This window comes from Diadema antillarum, unplaced genomic scaffold, assembly GCF_040938485.1.
Source record: "Diadema antillarum isolate AM-2024a unplaced genomic scaffold, OU_Dant_1.0 seq00000205_RagTag, whole genome shotgun sequence".
NCBI classification, from domain to species: Eukaryota; Metazoa; Echinodermata; class Echinoidea; order Diadematoida; family Diadematidae; genus Diadema; species Diadema antillarum.
This window is the reverse complement of record NW_027271264.1, coordinates 1298052-1319962: the sequence shown is the minus strand read 5'-3', so window position 1 is coordinate 1319962 and position 21911 is coordinate 1298052. Positions and strand designations below refer to the sequence as shown.

At 39.0% G+C, this 21911-nt stretch overlaps 1 protein-coding gene across 1 annotated transcript; it reads right to left on the bottom strand.

The window, feature by feature from the left end:
• Positions 1-11478: 11478 nt before the first annotated feature.
• Positions 11479-20933, bottom strand: LOC139728940 (uncharacterized). Its single transcript, XM_071639868.1, has 7 exons — positions 20827-20933; positions 18401-18674; positions 17085-17148; positions 16215-16243; positions 15290-15370; positions 13882-14024; positions 11479-12961 (listed from the first exon to the last, which is right to left on the bottom strand). Exons 1-7 carry the CDS (start codon positions 20931-20933, stop codon positions 11479-11481), a joined length of 2181 nt encoding a protein of 726 aa, XP_071495969.1.
• Between the last annotated feature and the right edge of the window lie 978 nt (positions 20934-21911).

Here is a 21911-nt window from a genome sequence, read left to right as displayed (position 1 = left end):
TTTCTTTAAATGGGATAATTTAGAACTTGGTGGAGACCATTGCACACTCTATGGATTGGCTTTAGCTGTTCCTATTCAAAGATCTGTATATGACCGCAATGTTGTCACTCTGTTAAGAGTACCAGACTGAGATTTTCTGTGTGCACAGCTGTTATACAAAATATTCCTCTGAGAGCATTGTTGCGCACGTTTATATGTTTTTGGTAATTGGGTATTGTCACAGATTTTGTGTTTTACCAAGAGCACTTTTTTATCCTTTCTTTTCTTGAATGTGAGTTATGAGTCGTACTCCATAAATGAACTCTGAAATTAATTTTCAGGAAAGATTATAGTCAGCAAATAATATGTAAGATCGTCTGAAATTTGAGTCTTCTTCTTCTTCTATTAAACTTCTTAATCATCAAACCTCTAGCCAGACAGAGTGGTCTGGTGTCATAGGTCAAAGGAAATATTTTTGTCGTACACTGCAGCTATGGAAACTCTTAATAAAAGGAGATAGACTGTTGAATGGAAGCATTGTGTGAATGGCAATTTGTCTCAAAAACTTGTCTCTAAAAGATGTGACCCGACGAATAAGGTTGTAATGTTTGTATGTGAGGTTGTTCATGGTAGGAGAATGGATATTGCAGCATGAGGGACTGTCTACAGCTGCAGTGTAGCTGTCGCCTGATTTCTACCACTGAACGGATGATATCGATTCTTCAACATCATGGTTCCAGATTTGTCATGATTTGTCCAATCAAAAGTCAGTTCTTGATAGATGTGTTGAAAATTTGTTACTTCATATGTGAAATAGAATTGCCTGTGCACTCCTTCAGGACTTACTGCTAGAATTTTTTACCCCTCAAACCAATCAAGGACAGTAATTTTGTAAGAGTGATATTTCAATACCCTCTTCATGATATATTTGATACAGGATTGTTGCAAGTCATTTGTTCTGATCTGTCTCTTTTTCTCTCTTGCATTTTTTCTGTCCCTCGCGACTGCCATCTGCCTTATGCTGAGGATGAAAAGTTGATGACCAAGCTGGAGGAAATAAGTCAATCTCCAATCAAGTGGCAAGTCAGCTAGCTAGCAAGTATATTGGGGAGGTGGGGGTGGGGGGAGGGAGTAATAGTCAGTATCAGCATCATATATCGTGTGTTAGAGAGTAGTGACATAATGTATTTGAAATGCTCTACAGTGCAAGGCTCAGCATTCGTGCATGCATGTGTGTGGGTGTGCCTGTGCACAGTAGCATATGTATGTTTGTGTTGTGAGCTTGTGTGTAATCGTGTGCATGAGTTTGGTCTGTATGTGTGTTGTGTATGTTATAGTAAAAGGCTTCAATTGGGGATATTGGTGAGTTTGGCTTCAGGCGACCAGGCTTATATTTCACACCGGGCATATGCCCGTTTGTTCAGAGTACATGTATTTATAACAAATTAAAATGTGCCCTCTTAAGGCTCTAGGGGTAGGTTAGGGGTATATGATGCACCTGTCTATTCTTCCTATTTAGTGCCTGCATGTAGGCAAATACATGTAGTAGTTCACATTATTCAAATGGGGAAATAAGTCTGAAATTGTTAAACTTATCCTTGATTGTTGTGTATGCTTTTACTCATGTCATTGATGGTTCATCATATCTTGTAGTACCCCCCTCAAAAAAAAAAAAAAAAAAAAAAGTAGTACAGTGTAGTCCAGCAACATTTTTACTTACCTGAGCCAGAGACTATTGTGTATAGTTAAGTGAGCTGTTTCATCCCATTTTACATTTAGTACGTTATCAGAAAATTTGTAAGACATACAAACACTTGAAAACCATACCTGGTTTATACACAAAACCATAGAAGAAAAAGCGTCTGCAGTCCATGTTATTTCATTCTCTCTGTTTTTTTTTTTTTTATTTCAAAGATGAAAGCAGCATCCTGGAATCCAAGGCAACCTTTTAAGATATGGCACACAAACTTGAGGCACACTTTATAAAATATTTCATGCCAAATGGTACAATTTGTAATCTGCTATGATGTCCATTAACCACAATCCACAAACAATTCATAAACCATGACACAAATGTACTTAGATCAACTCATCAAAAAGGTTCGCATTGATGGACAAGGCAGTGGTATTGCCTTCATTGTGCACAACAGATACATGTAGCTTCATTCTTGTTTTCTTACAATACATTCCAAATGCAGCTCATAGTTACATGACTTAGCACTATGTCAGTGCTATGTCTTTTCTCTAACACCAATATGGGTTAAAGACCACATCACGCCAAGACTTGTATCAGTTGTAGAGTATGACAATAATAAGATACCATATGGCAACTGCTCATACACAATCACAGCAGATTGGTAGTTGTCCAATAGTTGTTGTAGTTGCACTTAGCTCAGCTCCTTATTGTTGAGGTTCTATATGACATGATTTGTAATGAAGTAAAATAATAAAAAAAAACACACACACACACACAAAACTGCACATTAGCCAACTAATGTCCCTTGGGGTGCCTTCAAGCACTCTCCTGAAGCGAACAGATCCATACCAAATCCATGCCAGAGGAACGCTTGAATACTCCTGAAGTGTACCCTACCGAACCAAACCGAGTCAAAAGTGGACCACCTAAAGATGAGCTCCTAAAGGGTACCAAGAGGGTACCAAAAGTTCACATTTGAAGAATGCGCGTAACATGGACATACGTCATAATACAAAGTGTTCATTTCCTCAGTTTGGGACATATGTAAGAAGTTTAAGTGCGCCAGATGAATGACCCTGTGCTACAAAATGTGTGACCTCCCTCTAAAAATAATTTGTGAGGTACGCTCTCTCAACAGCGCACTCGAATGCTCCAAATCTGGCACAAAACGGTATGGTTCACTTAGTATCAGTTTGCTTTGGTTGACTTTTGAGCACTCGAACGCACCCTTGATCTTACCTATGAAATCAGTTGATACCTAGAATAAAAGCCTGCAAGTCTATGACCGCACAGTGGCCACTCACCCTGTAGACCTAGATTACATTTTACAGCGAACACACAACTCCAGTTGACAGTGAAGACTGTAGGCATGTCAGTGGCATAACTTTGGAAGTCTCTTTTTTGTCCGACTTTTTGTCAATGGGAAGAACACACTCCCTTAACCTGTTACAAGGATATATCATCGCAAATATCATTCTGCAGGTCTTTGGTGAAGTGATCGTCCGATATCCTAGAAAAATTAATTCTAAAGAATTCCTTTTATTTTTTCTCTCTACTCTTGTGATATTACAAATAATTGTAGTATTTTCAGCTGAGGAACCAAAATTGTAAGAATCCACAACTGAATGGATTGTGCGATTTTCCTCCAAAACCTCACAGAACACTTTTCTTTCTTTAGTTTTCACACCATGACTTATCACTCACTTTAAGAGCAATTTAAAACAATCGCCACAAATATGATTTCAGCTAATTGCTACAAAACTGGAAATTTATAAGTACTGTCTAATGGGATATATTCAAATGTCCAAGTTTTGCTGACTGTCCCACTTTCCTACTGATAGTATAAATATGTTTTAACAAAACAATGTAACTAAAACATTAGCACATATACTTATTTTCACATTAGTATTAGAGTGCAAAATTCTCATCAAATTTCCACCATGAAAATGTTCACAACTTGAAATATCATGCACACTGACTGTAATATTTTAGGTTTCTAGCTGTTACCATAATAATCACAATTATTGTTGGTTACTGATAAAGTAAATCTGTGTTTGCATTGGGTCAGAAGTTTGTTTTGTTTCATACATGTATGACAGCTTCTATCGTAACTAGAAACCCCATAGAATAACCACCATAGAACATAAATTATGATGTTCAGATCAATTCACTCTTTCCACCTCCCCGTGGTTTCTACACAGTATGTTATTTTCTTTTTTCGAAATTGGTTCAAATCACATCAAGGAAGCCTCTAAATGCTCACATGAAAAAAAAAAATTATACAAATTTGCAAAGTTAATGGAGACTTAAAATATTCAGCTGCAACTGAATGCGCATAATGTAATAAATTTGACAGCCAATATCTTCAGCTGGTCTCATGGTAGGCCTTCATGTATCAAGCAGCAAGCTCCAACCACGGGTGATGGAAAAGACAGTGGATGTGTCAACAATTTTGATATATAATACATTATAATGCGACTGCATCTTGATGTCAAGCATTGTATCAAAGCTTTCCATTTCTGCTTCGATTTACTTCCAATATTTTACACAGAAAAACATAATTTTAATTCTTTTACTGTTCAAATAATTGTGTGTGTGTGTGTGTGTGTGTGTGTGTGTATGTATGTATGTACATGGTATGCCTGTACATATGCCATATACTTAAAAAGAATTACACAAAGTAGAATAAATATGATAGTACATTGTACTATTGAAACAATCTACACAAATACACATTTTTAAATTATGAGCATCTGATGTAATTTATATGAACATCGACACTGAAAATATCTTGCTGAGTTGTTACCTAATCAATACACAGTTTTCATGATTTCAGTTCTAGACAACAACAACAACAACAAGAAATATAGACAAGTTGACTTGAGGCACAGCGTGCCGGTCTTTGGGTATCTTTTTCTTCTTGTTATTGTTATGTTCCTCTACAGATCATCCCTGTTTTGCTCAAGGACCAACAGGGTACACCCAGTACAGCCTGAAAGATGGATTTATGCTTGGAGATTAATACTTGTCTAATTAATACTAATCAAATTGTCTCCCAGTTTGCTTTATATGTGACAGTGCACCTCAAAACGAACATAAAGTCGCACACAATGATTTTGCGTGAGGACTGAAAATAAGTGAAATGGGTCAACCTAGCCGAGCTTGACTTTTTCATATTTTCTGAAAGAGCGGGTCTTCTTTTACATTATGCTAAAATTTGGTATCATAAAACGGGCAGGAAAATGTGTTATTCAGCAGTTTATCTCGAACATTTTTTTTTGTAGAATAGTGTGATTAGGTGTGTCTTTAGAATCCCTGAAAATCCATGTCCACACTCTTCACTTTCAACTCTAATAACTTTTGAAAGGATAGTGCTACTGATTTGAAAGTTAGCATTAATTATGGACAGAATGTGTTAACAAGGCATCTTTAATTTCAGCTTAATCTGATAATCCCTTCATTGTTGTTACTCTGGTGGTCTACGAACATAAAGTCGCACACACTGATTTTGCGTGAGGACTGAAAATAAGTGAAATGGGTCAACCTAGCCGAGCTTGACTTTTTCATATTTTCTGAAAGAGCGGGTCTTCTTTTACATTATGCTAAAATTTGGTATCATAAAACGGGCAGGAAAATGTGTTATTCAGCAGTTTATCTCGAACATTTTTTTTTGTAGAATAGTGTGATTAGGTGTGTCTTTAGAATCCCTGAAAAACCATGTCCACACTCTTCACTTTCAACTCTAATAACTTTTGAAAGGATAGTGCTACTGATTTGAAAGTTAGCATTAATTATGGACAGAATGTGTTAACAAGGCGTCTTTAATTTCAGCTTAATCTGATAATCCCTTCATTGTTGTTACTCTGGTGGTCTACTTCCTGTTTTTTGTCTCATTCATCACACAGCCAGCACAGTTTGGTAAAGATTAAGTGCTTGAATAGACACTGTACTTCAGAGCCTCTTTTCTCAGTTCACACTTTTCCTGAGTTTGTGCTTTCTTTCCAATATTTAGATAGGTTAGGAGAGTCCATTTGATTTGAGTTATACATCATTTTAAAGCTTAAAGTCTGCTCTTTTAGAATATGCTCTTAACTAGAATTTCGTGTCTGATGACTTTTTGTTTGCTTTGAGGTGCAGGGTCACATATACTTTTTTAAAATTTTTTTTCTTCCTACATGCCCTTCCTCAACAACTACACACAAACATATCAACAAGCTAAATAACATTTAAGTACCCTGGTATTTAGCAGCACTCCTGAAAAGTGAACACTGAAGAAGAAATATAAAACTGAAAAAAAAGCCTTCATCTGATCCGATCTGTGCTATAAGTTAGGACCAAACATATTGAGTACAACAGGTTGGTCTTTTTGTTTGTTTGTTTATGTTTTCAGTCATTCATAGAAACCTCAGAAACATAAACTCACATTTGATGCATCAATCGTACTTGAGAAGACATGAAAAAAGAATGCTATTGCACACTATTTCATCAGGAATTAAAATACAAATAGCTCATCAGCCATGATACAATTGTACATAAATTACTAATGTTAGGAATAGAATGAAATCAATATAATGCTGCTACTGTAGTGTAAAACTTTATGCTGATGTGATTTTTCAACATACACTGTACAATAATTCCTGTTCCTGTATTTATAGCCCCAATTAGCGGAGAGGGATTATGCCCAGTGTGGCATTCCTGGGGTTCTATACTTAATTGTAAGGATCAACTCTCTTGTCCAGAGCCAAAAGTAGTACACATACTGCTAAGTCTGCAGAATTAGGAGTTTACAATAGCAATCATTGGTAGTAGCAATAGGAGTCGTGTGGCATTCTGATTGAATTCACCACTTCTTACAATATATTCATGTATCGTAATCAATATATCGTAATATCATTATTAATATAAGTTATCTTGATATATATGATATTGTAATGAAATGAGGTTAGAGCACTGAAGTTGCTGTCTCTGGTACGTCTGGTTAGGACGTAGGGGGCGTGCGGTGACCCCATGACCGTATGAGTTTCGATGGGGGTCACGGGTCGCACGTGGTTATACTCTCGCTCGGGTAGAAGGAGCGAGGAGTGGTGAGCTGACGCTCGTCGGGGGCGGACGTGTCCGCGGAGTCCCCCCGTGGTTTTGTAGTGTATTGTACACTAAAGTCTTGTAACGCTGTGTGTATCGGCCATTCGTGCGGCGATACAGTGGTGCATCGTGTCAGGCGACTGGTCCTGACGGGTAGCCGGATTGGCGAGTACGGTAATAAAGTTCTTCTTCGCACGCACTTCGATTGTCTTCTCGGTGAATTATTGATGCTTTCTCTACGTGATGATGCGATATGATGTGATCGTTGTGAGTCTGAGTGAGGTGTCCGCGAACATACCCAATAAAGATCCCACAGTAACTGGAGAAATCCGGTTATATTACATTGGTGGCAGCGTCGGGATGGGTTTCGTGGACCAGGTGACTGCTAAATCATGTTAATGTAAAATTGTTTTGCATTAATAAATTAGAGGAGAGAGGATTTATCCTGCAGTGCTATAGTAGTGCCCTCGTTACAAATGCCTACTATACTTTTCATTGCCTGCAGGGTGAGGCTGGTGAGGCTGGATCAGTAAATACATCTTGCGTATATTTCGTCCTGCAGTGAAGGGCGCCTGCAGGGAAGGGCGCCTGCAAGGAAGGGCGCCTGCAGGGAAGGGCGCCTTCAGTGAAGGGCGCCTGCCTGCAGTTGAAAGGCGCCTGCAGTGAAAGGCGCCTGCAGGTGAAGGGCGCTTGCAGGTGAAAGGCGCCTGCTTATTAAACTGTGTTAGACTCTACGCCTGAAGAAGATAGAGAGAGAACAGCGCCTGTCAAGAGGACTCTATAGCGCCTGCAGTGCCAGCGGTGCCTTATGGTTGAATGCCCGCTATGCCTGCACGTTCATCTGTCAATTCCGACGTCACGATGTCGAAGTTGTTGTTTGAGAGGCAGAAGTCTGCGCCGGAAGAAAAAAACAATAGGACCCCACTTGTGGAGAAGAAAGAGCGCCTGCAGTGCCAGCGGTGCCTTCACATTGAATGCCTGCTATGCCTGCAGTGTCGTTAGTAGTGCCTTCAAATCGAATGCCTGCTATGCGTGCACATGCATGTTTTCACGATCAGACCGAAACTCTATTCCTGGTGCATTTTAATGCAATTCTGCGTTGCTATAGAACACATCCTGACAACGGAAATGACAAGGTCCGTTCCTGGTTGTAGGAAGGTTGTCGGACGTGACCTGCCGAACACAAGAGAAAACATCGGAAAGAAAAGCTTTATGCACCTGGCTCGAATGAAACAGTGCTTTTGTGAGCCGTTGTTACAGTCTTTGATCGAGGTTGGTGGAGGTATTGATGCTCCTTTACAGGAGCCGGATCGTCATGTCCTCGTGGCACCATTCACCTCGGAAGTTCCTCAACGAAGCTGCAGACGTTCGACCAGAGTCTGACCCTATCGATTTGCACACCGGCAAAGATGAATCCATTTCTCCGACGTTTTCCATACTGATCTCCGGCGCAATCAACCAAGGAAGCGAAACTCTCCTCAGCGATCCGATGACTCGTATCAGGGATGCTGGGTAGAGCGCCAGGTGATTGTAGTGACTCGTGTACAGCCGCAACTTAATGTATATAATGTAGGAAACTGCGGGATCCCTGCAATAGGTGCACCAACTACCTGCAACGCCATGTGCTACTTCGACAGGTTGAACCAGCAGTGACGTATTGTCATATCTGTCATGTGGTCTGCGAGATGACTTACGATAAGGATATCTGGTACACCAAGTTCGGAAGTGGGACGGCGCAAGGAATTCTCCGGAGACGCTATGGTTGGAGTGCAGGACGGGAACCCCTAGCGGAAGGCGCAACGACTTATGACGCTACAGTGTTCTATTTGTCTTTAAAATGTGGACTGCTATTAAGAGAGCTTTGTTTATTTTTTCTGTGTGTGTGTAAATACGTGTAAATACAATGTAAACTATCGGACAAGCTATACTTAAGGAGTTCGTTGTTTAAGCAAGGCGGGAGACAATGATGCGTAGTGATGAATGCCTCGCTTGTTTAGTAATGATGCGGTTTTCACATCTTTTTTGTGTGTGTTTATTAAGTTATGTAAATACATGTAAATGCAAAGTTGCGAGACAGTGTTTCGCGTATGTACGTCATACACTTGGTTGTTTTAGCGTGTAAGAATAGGTAAATGTGTTCACGCTAATCTGTGAAGATTATGTAAAAATGTTGTTCTAGCGTTTATTGTTTATGTTTCTGTTTGTGTGGGATACGGGATTGTAGTATCCGGTTTCGATCATTTCATTATTTATGTAAAGCCCGAGTTGCCCTAGTCAAGGGACTGACTAGTCTTAGGGAGGGGCTGTGTAATGAAATGAGGTTAGAGCACTGAAGTTGCTGTCTCTGGTACGTCTGGTTAGGACGTAGGGGGCGTGCGGTGACCCCATGACCGTATGAGTTTCGATGGGGGTCACGGGTCGCACGTGGTTATACTCTCGCTCGGGTAGAAGGAGCGAGGAGTGGTGAGCTGACGCTCGTCGGGGGCGGACGTGTCCGCGGAGTCCCCCCGTGGTTTTGTAGTGTATTGTACACTAAAGTCTTGTAACGCTGTGTGTATCGGCCATTCGTGCGGCGATACAGTGGTGCATCGTGTCAGGCGACTGGTCCTGACGGGTAGCCGGATTGGCGAGTACGGTAATAAAGTTCTTCTTCGCACGCACTTCGATTGTCTTCTCGGTGAATTATTGATGCTTTCTCTACGTGATGATGCGATATGATGTGATCGTTGTGAGTCTGAGTGAGGTGTCCGCGAACATACCCAATAAAGATCCCACAGTAACTGGAGAAATCCGGTTATATTACAATATCGTAATAACATATATCATAATCAACGATAATTCCTGTTTGTGTTGAGAAAGTCTTTGTCAGATTTCACCTGCCTGTTTGTAGGGCACCAACACATCTCTGTGTATTGTAGCATTCACACGGAAGACAACGAAAACCCTATCAAATTCCTTTATCATATCTGTATAATGCGCTCTTTGGTGTTGGTGGATTCTATCCCCATAATTCTAGATCAACTACACTATATTTTCTTGTTTCAAGAAGAACACATTAAACAGATACAACACATTCTAGAAAAATTTTGGCTACTCTTACAGCACACAACACATAGCATTGGAAGAGATCCTATCAACCTCACTGCATAACATATAACAATATGTCTACACTGCGAGATGTTTTTGTGCATTGGTTCAACCATCATTACGATACACTGTCAGAAGGCTATCAAGAAAATGCTAAATGGTTTCATACAGTGCACTTCCGTTATAACGAAATGCTCGGGACCGGCAGTTTTCTTTCGTTATAACAAAATTTCGTTATAACCGAACAAATACAATATAACGAAAACAAGGAACCACGTATATATTATATCATATTATGTTTGCTGAATACTCATCATACACCGGAAAGCTATGTGAAATGTGATGCGATAACTGTATTACAATAACAAATGCAAGTTCCCCTCAGAAACTGTGCGTGACACAAGGAGCGAACACACAGTGGTGTGAAGCGTTCACCCATGCAGAGACGCTATGAATGCTTGTTCCGCTACGTACGAAATTCGCATTTCGTTATAACGGAGCACATTTCTTTTGTTTTTCTTTGTCTGTGGCGCTCAGAAAAGACTTCGTTATAACGGAAATTTCGCTATAACCGTGTTCGTTGTAAGCAAATTTTGTACCATAGACTTTAATGGTGATAATTTTGGGACCAGAAGATTTACTTCGTTTTAACGAAATTTCGTTATAACCGTGTTCGTTGTAACGGGAGTGCACTGTAGTAAGCACTGCACTTGTCACAGCCATATGTCAATGTCATAAATAGTTAAGACATTCTAGTCTAGACATGTCCAGACATTTTGCATGTTGATATTACAAGTGGAAGACATTGTTGCACATTCAGAGATTCCAAGGAAGTTTTTATTACCAGTGGGCAGCTACAAGTATGGTAATTCTTGAAAATTTTGGAAATGAGAATTGAACTGGTGGTTGGGGGATTTCAAGAGCAGTTCACAACCTCGCATGTGATAAGCTTGCTCCATTTTGCCCTGGGCATAAGTACAAGAGTTCAGGACTGTACAAAATGGCAACATGTTGCATGCACATTGTGTAATGTTTGCTTTGCAACATTGTGGAGAATTTGGCCTCTACCACCAAGAGAGTTACTTTACACAAAACTATTAAGATCAAATACTAAGGACTGAACTGTCTCCATCCATATAGGATGATGTGTACGAACATGTCATTGATGGAGTTCATTGAGAACAGCAGGGAAATATTTCTTTGAAGAAAATGTACAATTATAGAGACATTCTTTGCTTAAAAACTCCAAAATGCATAGGAAGTCACACACAAATAAAAACACAGTAAAATGTCCCAGATGAATTTTTGGAAAGTGCCCTAGTGGGACCTGAGGAAAAAGACTAACATTCAAATGTCCTCACTTTGATGACATAGAACTTATCTGTCAGTTTGTACATTGTGGTTTTGATTAATTAAGCAATCGCAGCAAAAGTAAATTTCATTCAACCTTGATCACATGTCAACAACCAATGAATATTTGTTAATCTGATCATACACAGATCTTACAATCTTAGATCTTAGAATCTTAGAACCTTACTTCATGCCCCTACGCTCTCAAAATAAATTTCATGCTCTCCTAATATATTCCATGTCATCCAAGATAACAATACTTTCATGAAATTTCCTAGAGGATTTTACTTCTTCTTTACCTTCCTACCCTTCTGTCTTGCTTTCCTTGTGCGATAATGAGCTGACCTCACACGGAGAATCCTTGGATTCATGCTGGCGGCTGTAGTGGAGACTGGTTCTTCGGTCAGAGAGAACCTTCGCTGTGACTGGAAACTCTTGCCCGCTATGAGGGCATCCCTGCCGCGTATCTGTCGTCTTGATCCTGCAGTTCTTGGTCTCGCCTTTTTGTCACTCTTCCCCTCCCTCTCATCCTCCCCCTCGTCACCACTCTTGTCTGCATACTTTCGAGCAGACAACCCCAGCTTCTCCATCCTATCTGAAACGTGCTCCGCCCCTTCCGTCGAGGCGACAGTCATTCTGTTGGCCCTCGCGCTCTGCACCCTTGAACTGCTGTATGTGGCAAAGCCAGACCGCGGCCTGCCAAGGATTATGTTGTTTGTGTTGATGGTATTGTTAGGAGTCTTGCTCCGTCTGCAAGTGTGGCATGATTTAGGTCTCCTCTTCTTTTTCTCTTCCTGCCGTGCATGCCGTATGTGCAGGTGGTAACCAAATTCTGTGCAAACCCCGTTGCAGTAAGGTTGTCGGCAGTGGATGCACAAGCCTCTGCCAGCTGCATTCTTGTTTGGACAGTCTCCTGCACACACCAGCTGAAGGCATTCCTCACAGCAGTTCTTTGACTGCTTTGGTTTTGCCAGAGCACTGTGCGCTCGCTCTGTGGGTATGGCAGCAGTGTCATTCCAACCTTTCCGCAGCCCCAGGGCAGATGCAGACCTCCTCTTTGGGGAACTTTGCTGGCTCTCCCACTCGGCTGTCTGATACTGCAGCTTCTCCATCTCAATCATCCTCTCCATCAGGGCCGCATCATCTGCATCCGGAGCGGTCCTGATGATGGTTCGCCAGTCCTTGTCCATCATGCTGAGCTCCAGGAGATCCATGTGGCAGTAGGGTTCACTCAGGGCATCGGCAAAGGGATCCTGCCTCTTCTTCTTGGCTGCACTGGATCCACTGTATGGGAACATGCAGTCAATGTTCCCTGACAGCACTTCTGGGGGGAGGTCGAGTCGCATCAGTTTCTTCTTCATCTTCTCCCTGTGGCGACGCATGCGCTCCATCCTCTCCCGGATCTCTTCTTCATCTTCCGAGGAATCCATATCCATGGATCCGATGGACCGCCTCTCACTCTGTTCCACCTCGTCACTCACCAGCGAATGCAGGTCTTCAGACACACCCAAGTCAGAGTCTGATTCATCAAGCTTGTAGTCATCGTTGACGATATCGTAGGGTCCAAGGCTACACTCACCGTCCAGTGATGTCCCGTCTTCTCTGCCATATTCTCCATCACCTTGTAGCTGGTGAATCACGTTGGGTGAGAGCTGATCAAACCGCCTGACATCAGACAAGTTGGTAGCCATTCCAAGGGTGGAGTGAGGGCGAGGTGGTGGACTCAATCTCCTCCTTCTTGAAGAGACCATATGAGACTTGGGCCTCCTGCAATCAGCAAAAACAGAGAATAACTAATTGACCTTTCCAAAGTCTTTCTTCGTTTAATACAGGATCTGCTTACGAATTTGATTCCTCTAAAATAAGAATGAGACATACCACCTTCTTGCTTGAAGATATCAAGATCAATGCTTATGGTGAATATATTTTTCTCTGACTATTGATCAACAGTCAGTATTATGAGATTTGTTTGGTGCATGTATTGAATATTAGGATTAGGGAACGGGAAACATGGCATTTTATGATAAACATTACACCTGTCGGTCTATGAGCCGACAGCAATATTCTATTAACACTGGACTTACTAGAAAACAACAAACCATACACAACTACACCTGGGCAAGGGATGAATAGAAATTATACATGATTAAAGGACTGAGCTGAAATTCAATTGAGTAAATATTGGGTCAAGTGAGATAAGAAATTTAGTGACCAACTCTTTTCTGTGATTCTTTCTGTCTATTTAGGTCACTTTTGTTTAGTTCCCTGGAGTTGCCCGTTTGGGCAAGTTTTTAACTGTTCAATCAAAATTGTAAAGTGAAACCTTGTTTTCATGACATCTGATGAAGCTACCTGGTATAACAAGGTAATTTATATTCTTTTATTTTTATCCACGACATAAGGAGAAATCTATTATAACAAGGAAATTATAGTGGTCTCAAGCATCTCATTATATAGGCAACTCCAACTAAAATGAAGTCCTTGGAACCAACAGTTTTCTCTTGTTATGTCAAAATTTCGTTATTTCTCAACAAATGAAGTATAGAGAGATATGATATTCAGACCTGAATCAGAATCAGACCTGAATTTTCACTTCGTTATAACCTGAATTCCGTTATAACTGTGTTCACTATAACAGGAGTGCACTATATAGCAAGGTTTCCCTGTCATTGAGTAGAAAATCTTACTGCTTCTTCCGCTCCTTGAAAGGGGTACACTGGATTGCCAGATCTGCCTGGAACTTCTCCATCTCCCCCGAGGCCTCCCGATGGTTCTGAATGCTGGGATGGGAGGAGGGTAGGTTGGCTGCCAGCTGGCTTCGTCTCACACCCTACCAACATCAAGAGGAAGGAAACACCGCTTGAAATACTGGCTGCCATGAGCCAACGAAGGATTCCATAATCCATCCAAAACATATGAACTGCAGCATTCAACGCATTTGATTTACTAGTACAAACTACAAAATGTGACAAAGTTTGAAAGAGTTACAAAGAAAGAATAGTAGACTACCATCACCAGACATAGATGCCTAGCAACCATCATTTTAAAGAAATTATATGTTTTGGTGGCCCAAGTGGGCCACCCCCCCCCCCCCCCCCCCCACAAAAAAATAAAAATAAATAAATAAAAATAAATATATAAAATAATAATAATACAAAATAAATACAAAAACCAAAAAATAACCAAACATTTTGTGTACATTTCTTTTCATGTTTTTGACATCCAGAAAAAGAGAGAATAACTTGCATACCAGTGCTTGATAACTGCATGCATTTCAGCTAGCTGCTGCAACCAGGGCTGCCACTGATCGCCGCTAGTCTTCACAGCCAAGCTCAGTCTACAAATTCAGGGAAACTATTTTTCTTGCAATTGATTGACAAGTACCCTTAATTGACAGTTGTCACACAGTTGCAATAAAAACAACTCATTGCAAGATTAAAAAATTTATCAATTTTTTCTCATTAAATATTTCTCTGCCAAAGAATAGAAATAGGTATACACCTTTAAATTGTTGAATATAAACATTTCATGAATATGTGGTGCCACAGAAAAGTCATGTTTATGCCTTAATTCTATATTAAATATGTTAGATTTAGTGGACTTTCTCACAGTACATGGTATTTTAAAGCACTTTATAATACCTACCAATCTTCACATACAATGTAATTATATGGTTTACAATCATTTTAATGTTTTATCAAATAATTTGATTTTGTAATGATTTTCTTTCTTACTTCTATTAGTCATAGTGCACAGTATTTGAAATAATTCATTACACCTGTCAATTAGGAGTTGGAGAATCAATGTTAATACATGTGCAGTTGTATGTGCAAGATGTACAGTATCTGTTTTGGTTTGTGTGTATGTGGGAGGGGGTGGGTGAATGAAAATTCTTTCACAGCATAACAAAGGCTGATGACACAGCTGATTTATAAAACTGTCAAATATGGTTCTATAGCACAGGAGATATGAAGTATCAGTTATGTGTATACTGAAAATGAGTTACTGGAAAACCTTTTAGGGGTCTGCAGCTAAGACTAGTTTCCTGTTCTGTTCTGCTCTGTTTACATTGAATAAGAGGAGAAGGGAAGTTACCTGAAACCCGGTAGAACCATATCTGCCATTCAGGTGGAGGCTTGCTTCTGTGACCTGCTGGGTCAGCTTCCGAAAGGTATCCTAGCAACAAGATATCAACAAACGATACTGCTCACTCATGCTCTGTTCCAGAAGATATAGCGATGAATGACAAAAGTTGTACAGTAGGCACGCCACAATCATAAATCATTTTACTGTGATTACATTTTTCACACAATTACTCTCATGATTTATCTTCAATTGGAAATATATGACATATAAAAATAGTGATATTTCATCTACCAGCGACAGGTGTCTCTAAGTGTTGAAAACATTATATCCTATATAACTCCAGAACAGAAAAAATTGTAATTCCAGATTTAAGAAGAAATAAAAAAAGCCCATCTTATTTGGTTTGTGTTCAAAGACAATGTTACAAGATAGGAAAGGCTCTGGTTAGGGTTTTAAAAAAGATAATAAATGCATTCCTTTTTGATGAACATTTTGATTATATCTTGGACTGGTACACCTGCAATTATAAGATTCAATATCATCTTGTAGGCAAGTAAGCATGACATGACACTACCCAGTGGCGGATCCAGGGGGAGCGCACCCCTCCCTCCTTCATTTTATTGTTAAAACAAAAGAAAAAAATGGAAAAAATGGGGGAGGAGTTCATGCGCCCCCTTTAATTTTGTAAGGCCACCCCTCTTTACAGAATTTGTGGATCCACCCCTGCTACCAAGAGTACACTCTTGGTACATGTAGAACACATTGTATAGCAAGAGATTAAAGGCTACAGTATGTCACACATCCTAAATCATCTATCTAAACAAGACATCCACTGAACATATTAAGATGTACAATTGAGAGGACAATAACAAATCTATCTACTGTGAAGATGGGAATACGGTAATTCAAAATATGTTAAAAAGTTTCAACTTACCTGTGTAATTTTGTAGAGGGATAAATCTTCTGTGAATTGAATAAAAACAGAATACTTTATAGGATGTCCCTTCATGGAAATTGTGATTTTAAGAAGCAATTATAAATGATGAATAATGACAATCACATAATATCAATCCAACTAAATTAACATAACAGTAATGCATTAAAACAATGCAGCTACAATCCAACTCGGAGTTACCATGTACACAAAATATTTCAATAAAATATGCAAATCAACAATTTGCACTATAGCCTATGGCATTATATTATGCTTACTTTTTCCACTACAATTGTGCAGAATTTGCCAGTATGTTAGATAACATATGATACAGTATAATGACATCTCAGATATAAGACTATGTTCCCATTGTACTCTTGCATTTTTGAAGTCAAGATATACTGAGTATTAAAGATATCTACCAATGCAATTCAAATGAATGTCTTTCTCACATTTTTTTTTTAGACAAGTGGCATTATATTTAAATGCTTACATTCATCATCATCATCATACTCCTCTCCTTCAAAATGGACATATTGTGGTGTACAAGAAAATAAATATGTTTGCAGATTTACTACAAATTTTCTTTCTCTTTTGTAGTATAATGCACCTGCATTAGTCTGTTTGTGTTCTTCAAATTTGTTACATCGTTGTCATTCAGAACATGTACTTTCCATGCTATGTCAAGTACAATTTTTTTTTTTTTGGTCTTTTGGGTAAGTCCTGAATTTTTGCTTTCACTGCTATGTTTGGTTTTTGGAGGAGAGGGAGGCCTTCTAAATTTTGGCTTTCACTACTTTGGTGGTTTTTTTTTCGGTTTTAAATTACATTTATCAAGCAACAAGTACTATATGGAATTACCTAACATACCTTCTTCAAGCTCAGTATTCAAATCCTGCTTGAAGTGAGACCAACTTCTCCAGTGGAGTGTGCCCTGGAACATTAATTTCACATGAATTTTTTGGATTATAATTTCTTTCTTTTTATACACAAATGCATCAAATGATAACTTCCATACATGAGAAACATTATTCAAAGATTGCTCTTTGATATTTTGATTACAGAGTTACCAAAAAAAAAAAAACACTACATTGAAATAAGTAGAACATATAACACTCAATAAAAATATAAAGACCTATGTATCTGCAGAGTCCTGCTTCTTTGTTTGTTAATTTGTTTGTTTGTCTTGTGACACACACACTTATCTGTCAATTTGCTCTTCTTGAAATTGATCATTATGCCTTTAAAATATTTGTCATAGACAGACATATCACATAAATACCGATTAAGGAATACACATAATCGGGTCACAACATGAAGTTACACATGAAATAGTTATAAGTAAAATCAAGGTCAACCCACACAGTTATGATTTCTTTTATCATATGTGACATGTCAAAGCAAGCAACTTGTGGCAGTACTGTTGTGTAAAAGGAGAAATTTTTGTGGTGTTGAAATTTTTGTGAAACCAGAAACCAGCATGAAAATAAAAGCACACAAATATTTTTGCTTGCTATATGTTCCAGTAGCGCTGCCTTGATTCTGTGGAATTTAAAACACACAAAACTCATCTTACCTGACTGAGCGGAAAAAAAAAATTACTCACACGAAAATATCCACTTTTACAGTAGGCCTTTTACAGGAGATCTCCAGATGATTTTCAGACTTTTACATTTGAACAACTACAATTAGTTATACTGGGTACATACTAGTAGTCTCAGAATCTATAGTGATTAGGATGAGGAATAAGAATGATTTCAAAATTTAGAGCAAATTGCAATAATGAACAAGGATTAGGACATGGCAGTCTCACCATAAGAATGTATGAGTTGGGGCTCAGGGAAGCAGAACAAAAGAAGATGGCATACATAGATTATCCACAGGTGAACTTGTTAAGCAAGTAATATTGTAATGGAATTACACTGCCACATTTCTGAAATATGCGAGGCTCCTATGTCATCATCATTGTTCAGGGTGATTTGTTTAGGTTTTTCAAAGTATTGGTTTCTCTGCTCACAGACCACAATAAATTCAACAAATCTATGAAAACATGGAATTGTCGATTTATGTACTACCTATGATGTGAAGTTTTGAAAATCCTCTGAAATATTATGTCCCTTTAACACTGGGTGGAATGCAAAGTATTAACAATAACATTATTGGTGATGATAAAAACTGTATCGTACCTTATCCAAACCGAGATGGAGTGGAAGATCATTGCTGCGAACAAAGCCTTCTTCTGATCGGTCTTTTTGGAAGCCCCATCGGTCACTGGCTCTCATTCCATTCACACATAATCCCTGGGTGGCTCGCGGGTTATTGACTCCCCTTCCCAACCCACCCTGGGGTCGATGGGTGGGGTGGGGCACCTGTTTGTTCCCCCTGACAGCGGACGGTGGTCTGTTGGTGGAGGATGCTTGATGGGTGGACCGGGGTGAAGATGACTTCATTTGATGAGACCTACAAAGAAAGAAGAAAAAGAAAAAGAAATTGGTTTGCTTTATTTCAGATATGGTACCAGGTATATATCGTCTGCTGAGAATGAGAAGGGCGTTAAGTTGTCTTGAACACTATGGGTTTAGTGGCAACTTAACGCCCTTATCATTCTCAACCGACGATATGTACATATATATTATTTGTATAAAATTATGCATACTGCGCTAACCTTCAATCAAGCCCTTATAATAATCTGTATTATGTTCCGAATGCCCTTTTGAGTGAACCATATTAACAGAGATACCAAAAATAATGCAGACATGATTCAAGTTTAACTAAGTGGCTTTTCAATGTACTCAACTACAACAATTCCCATCGCTCGTGCTAGTTGGTTTCTATGTAACACAGGGAACTTTATAATTCTTTCAAAGTTACAAGACTCATGCACATTGGTGTCACATATTCACATACAAAACAATTATGTTTGGTCCTTCATTTTAAATTTTGAACACAAATTTGTGGAAATCAAATATCATCTTTTGATAGTTTGCAGACAGTATTTACTCCAGGAGTGTGAAGCAAAGCACATTCTGGAGGATTTTGTCTTTGTCGTCTTTTGATAAACGAGGATGTCAGGTCATTTCATTATTTACAATGGATTTATATCTCTCTTTTTTTCTCTGTAGCTGAAAGATATGGAAATATGACAAATGCCACAATGTGTCAAAAAACATCAGAATGCTACCATTTTGTCTCCCTAACTTGTACCTTTACTTATAATCCTCTTTCATTACAATCACCCATCCCTTTCACCTAATATATTACCTTTTGCTGATTTTTTTCTATTCTTTATAAGCCAAGTATTAGATATATGTTTTAATCATGTTGCTCACATTAGGGTTCCATGCTTTAGTGTTTGTTTCTTCTTCATGATGTGGCATATAATCCTGCATTGTTTTACTTTATAACAGTAAAGAACTTGTTATTCAAGGTGATACTCCATTTACCCATTGTACAATGGACATTGTATAGGGTCCAGGGCATTTACCCCCTGGGCAATTACCCCGGAACCTTCCCCTGACCCTAACCCTAATCCTAATCCTGAGCCTAATCCTAACCAAATCCAGACTCTAACCCTAAACCTAACCCTAACTCTAAACTTCACTCTAACCTTATCACTAACCAGTATTTAGTCGGGGGTCTATATCAATGCACATGTACAATGTATGGATCAGAAATACCACATATGCCTTAAAGTATACGTACTGATCAATCTATTCACTGTTCCATGTGCACACAACCATTCATAAATCTAGAAACATATTCAACCAAGAACAAGCCTCAGGAAATTCTGGACCAATTGAAAACTAATTTTTGTTATAAAAAAAAAAAAACAACAACTTACAAGCACAACAGAAAATTGAAAGGAAAATATTAAATTTTAAAAATTTGCTATATTTTTTCTCAAATAGTTGATATACATTTGTAATAAATATGCAAATGAGTGAGCTGGTGATATCATTTCACAATTCTCCATTGATCATGTACAAACAAAAACAAAAACAGCTCTCAAGTTAATCCCAGTATAGTTTCTAGCTTCAAGTACAAGCTGCTTCAAGGGATTACTGCATCAAGGTACGTAAGGTAAAAAAAATGACAGCATTTAGGGTCTAATTCTTCTACTTTAAAAGAATATATCTAATGTTATGATGTCTTCATAGTACTTGTAAAATTATCTCTTTCTCTCCAGACTAACCTTAACTGGTTCAGAATTCCTCTTCAACCTCAGGGGTAAAGAATGTGTGCTTATAAATTCTTGATACCTATTTTTTTTTTTTTTTTGTGAATTCCACAAAACTTCAAAAACTGTTAAATTACATTGTGCATGTACATGTGGTATCAGTATCAACAAGTAGATTTGAATCTACAAGTTGTGTGCCCCACTCAAAAGATCTTATAGAGACTACTTTACTATATAAATTACTATCATTTTCAGAAAACCATAAATGTTCACAGCAATGAAGGTTCTAGTTACAAGAATGTGAGTTGATTGTGTGTATATGCTTCTTCCAATGTTGGAGCTGCAAGCATGGCCATGGTTCCCTTGTTTGATTGCCAAGGCAATGTTGAATAATGTTTACAAATCAAAGTTTGTCAGGAAAGTAGTATAACTCACCCAATAAAACCCTTTCTCGGAGTATTATTCGGGTCAGGAGCGGGCCAACACTGACTGTAGACTGCTGTCAGCACGGCAGTGTTGGAAACGTCAAGCTGTGACTTCATTCTTCTTATTCGGACAATCACAAGCGATAGCGCTCACCATTTGTACCCACTCGCACTACACTGAAAAGTGAAAACCACCAGGGCTCCACAACTTTTGGCGTCTCATTTTGTGCGTATATTTAAAACGTGCAGTAACTTGATTCCCAGAAATCGACGCTGCGATGTCAGCAGAGCCTAATAATAAGCTTATATCCGAAGTGGATATACCGCATACAACTGCACAGAGGAAATAATGTCGCATAGGTTGCATGAGTTGCAGGTGTTTATCGAAGAACCAAGTCGTCAACGACTAGCGGACCGCCACTTGACATCTGAGGCCGAAACTCTGGGCTAGTCACTTCACGTTGTGCTTACTGTGCGTGAATTCATAGGCCTGAAACCACAACCAAGTATTAGCGACACCTGTCGCACCGTCACTACAGTAACTGGACGCTTTTCGTGGAGGGGCGAGGGATGGGGGGGGGGGGGGGCTGTTGAGTGGTGAGACCACTGTCGTCGTCCTTCCGTTCTTTGATTGCCGGACATAGTTGCTGCTCTACTTTTCATTCTACCTACCATCTATTTCATTTTTATTCTCAAAATATTTATCAGCTTACAATTCCACCTAACAACAAGATTTTAAAAATATATTCAATAGTGTAATCATTGCAAAGATATCTCTATACTTCACTTGGCAACCAATGGGTTTACCATAACAAAAGTTAATTCGGTACCTGTTATCTATTGTTACCGTTGGCATTGTAAGCTGGCCAGTCACAATAGAGGTCAACGAATCCAACAGAGGTATGGCCTTCAGGCCCTTTGACACAATCTTATCAAACGTAGAGAATAGTCGCGTCGAATTATTATTCAACTATTGATTGATAAGCGTATTATTTCCGCGCAGGAAAAAAAAAGTTTCATGAGGTGGATGAGGAGAAAAAGGCTATAGTGGAAACCAAAGAAGTATTCCTGACAGATCAATGGTTTTATTGATTT

Coding starts and splice junctions, on each gene's coding strand:
- LOC139728940 (XM_071639868.1), bottom strand. CDS start 20,933: ATGAAGTCACAGCTTGACGTTTCCAACACTGCCGTGCTGACAGCAGTC. Junction 17,149..18,400: donor TCCATCTCGGTTTGGATAAG/GTACGATACAGT, acceptor TTAATGTTCCAG/GGCACACTCCACTGGAGAAG. Junction 12,962..13,881: donor TTCAAGGAGCGGAAGAAGCA/GTAAGATTTTCT, acceptor TGCTGATTGCAG/GAGGCCCAAGTCTCATATGG.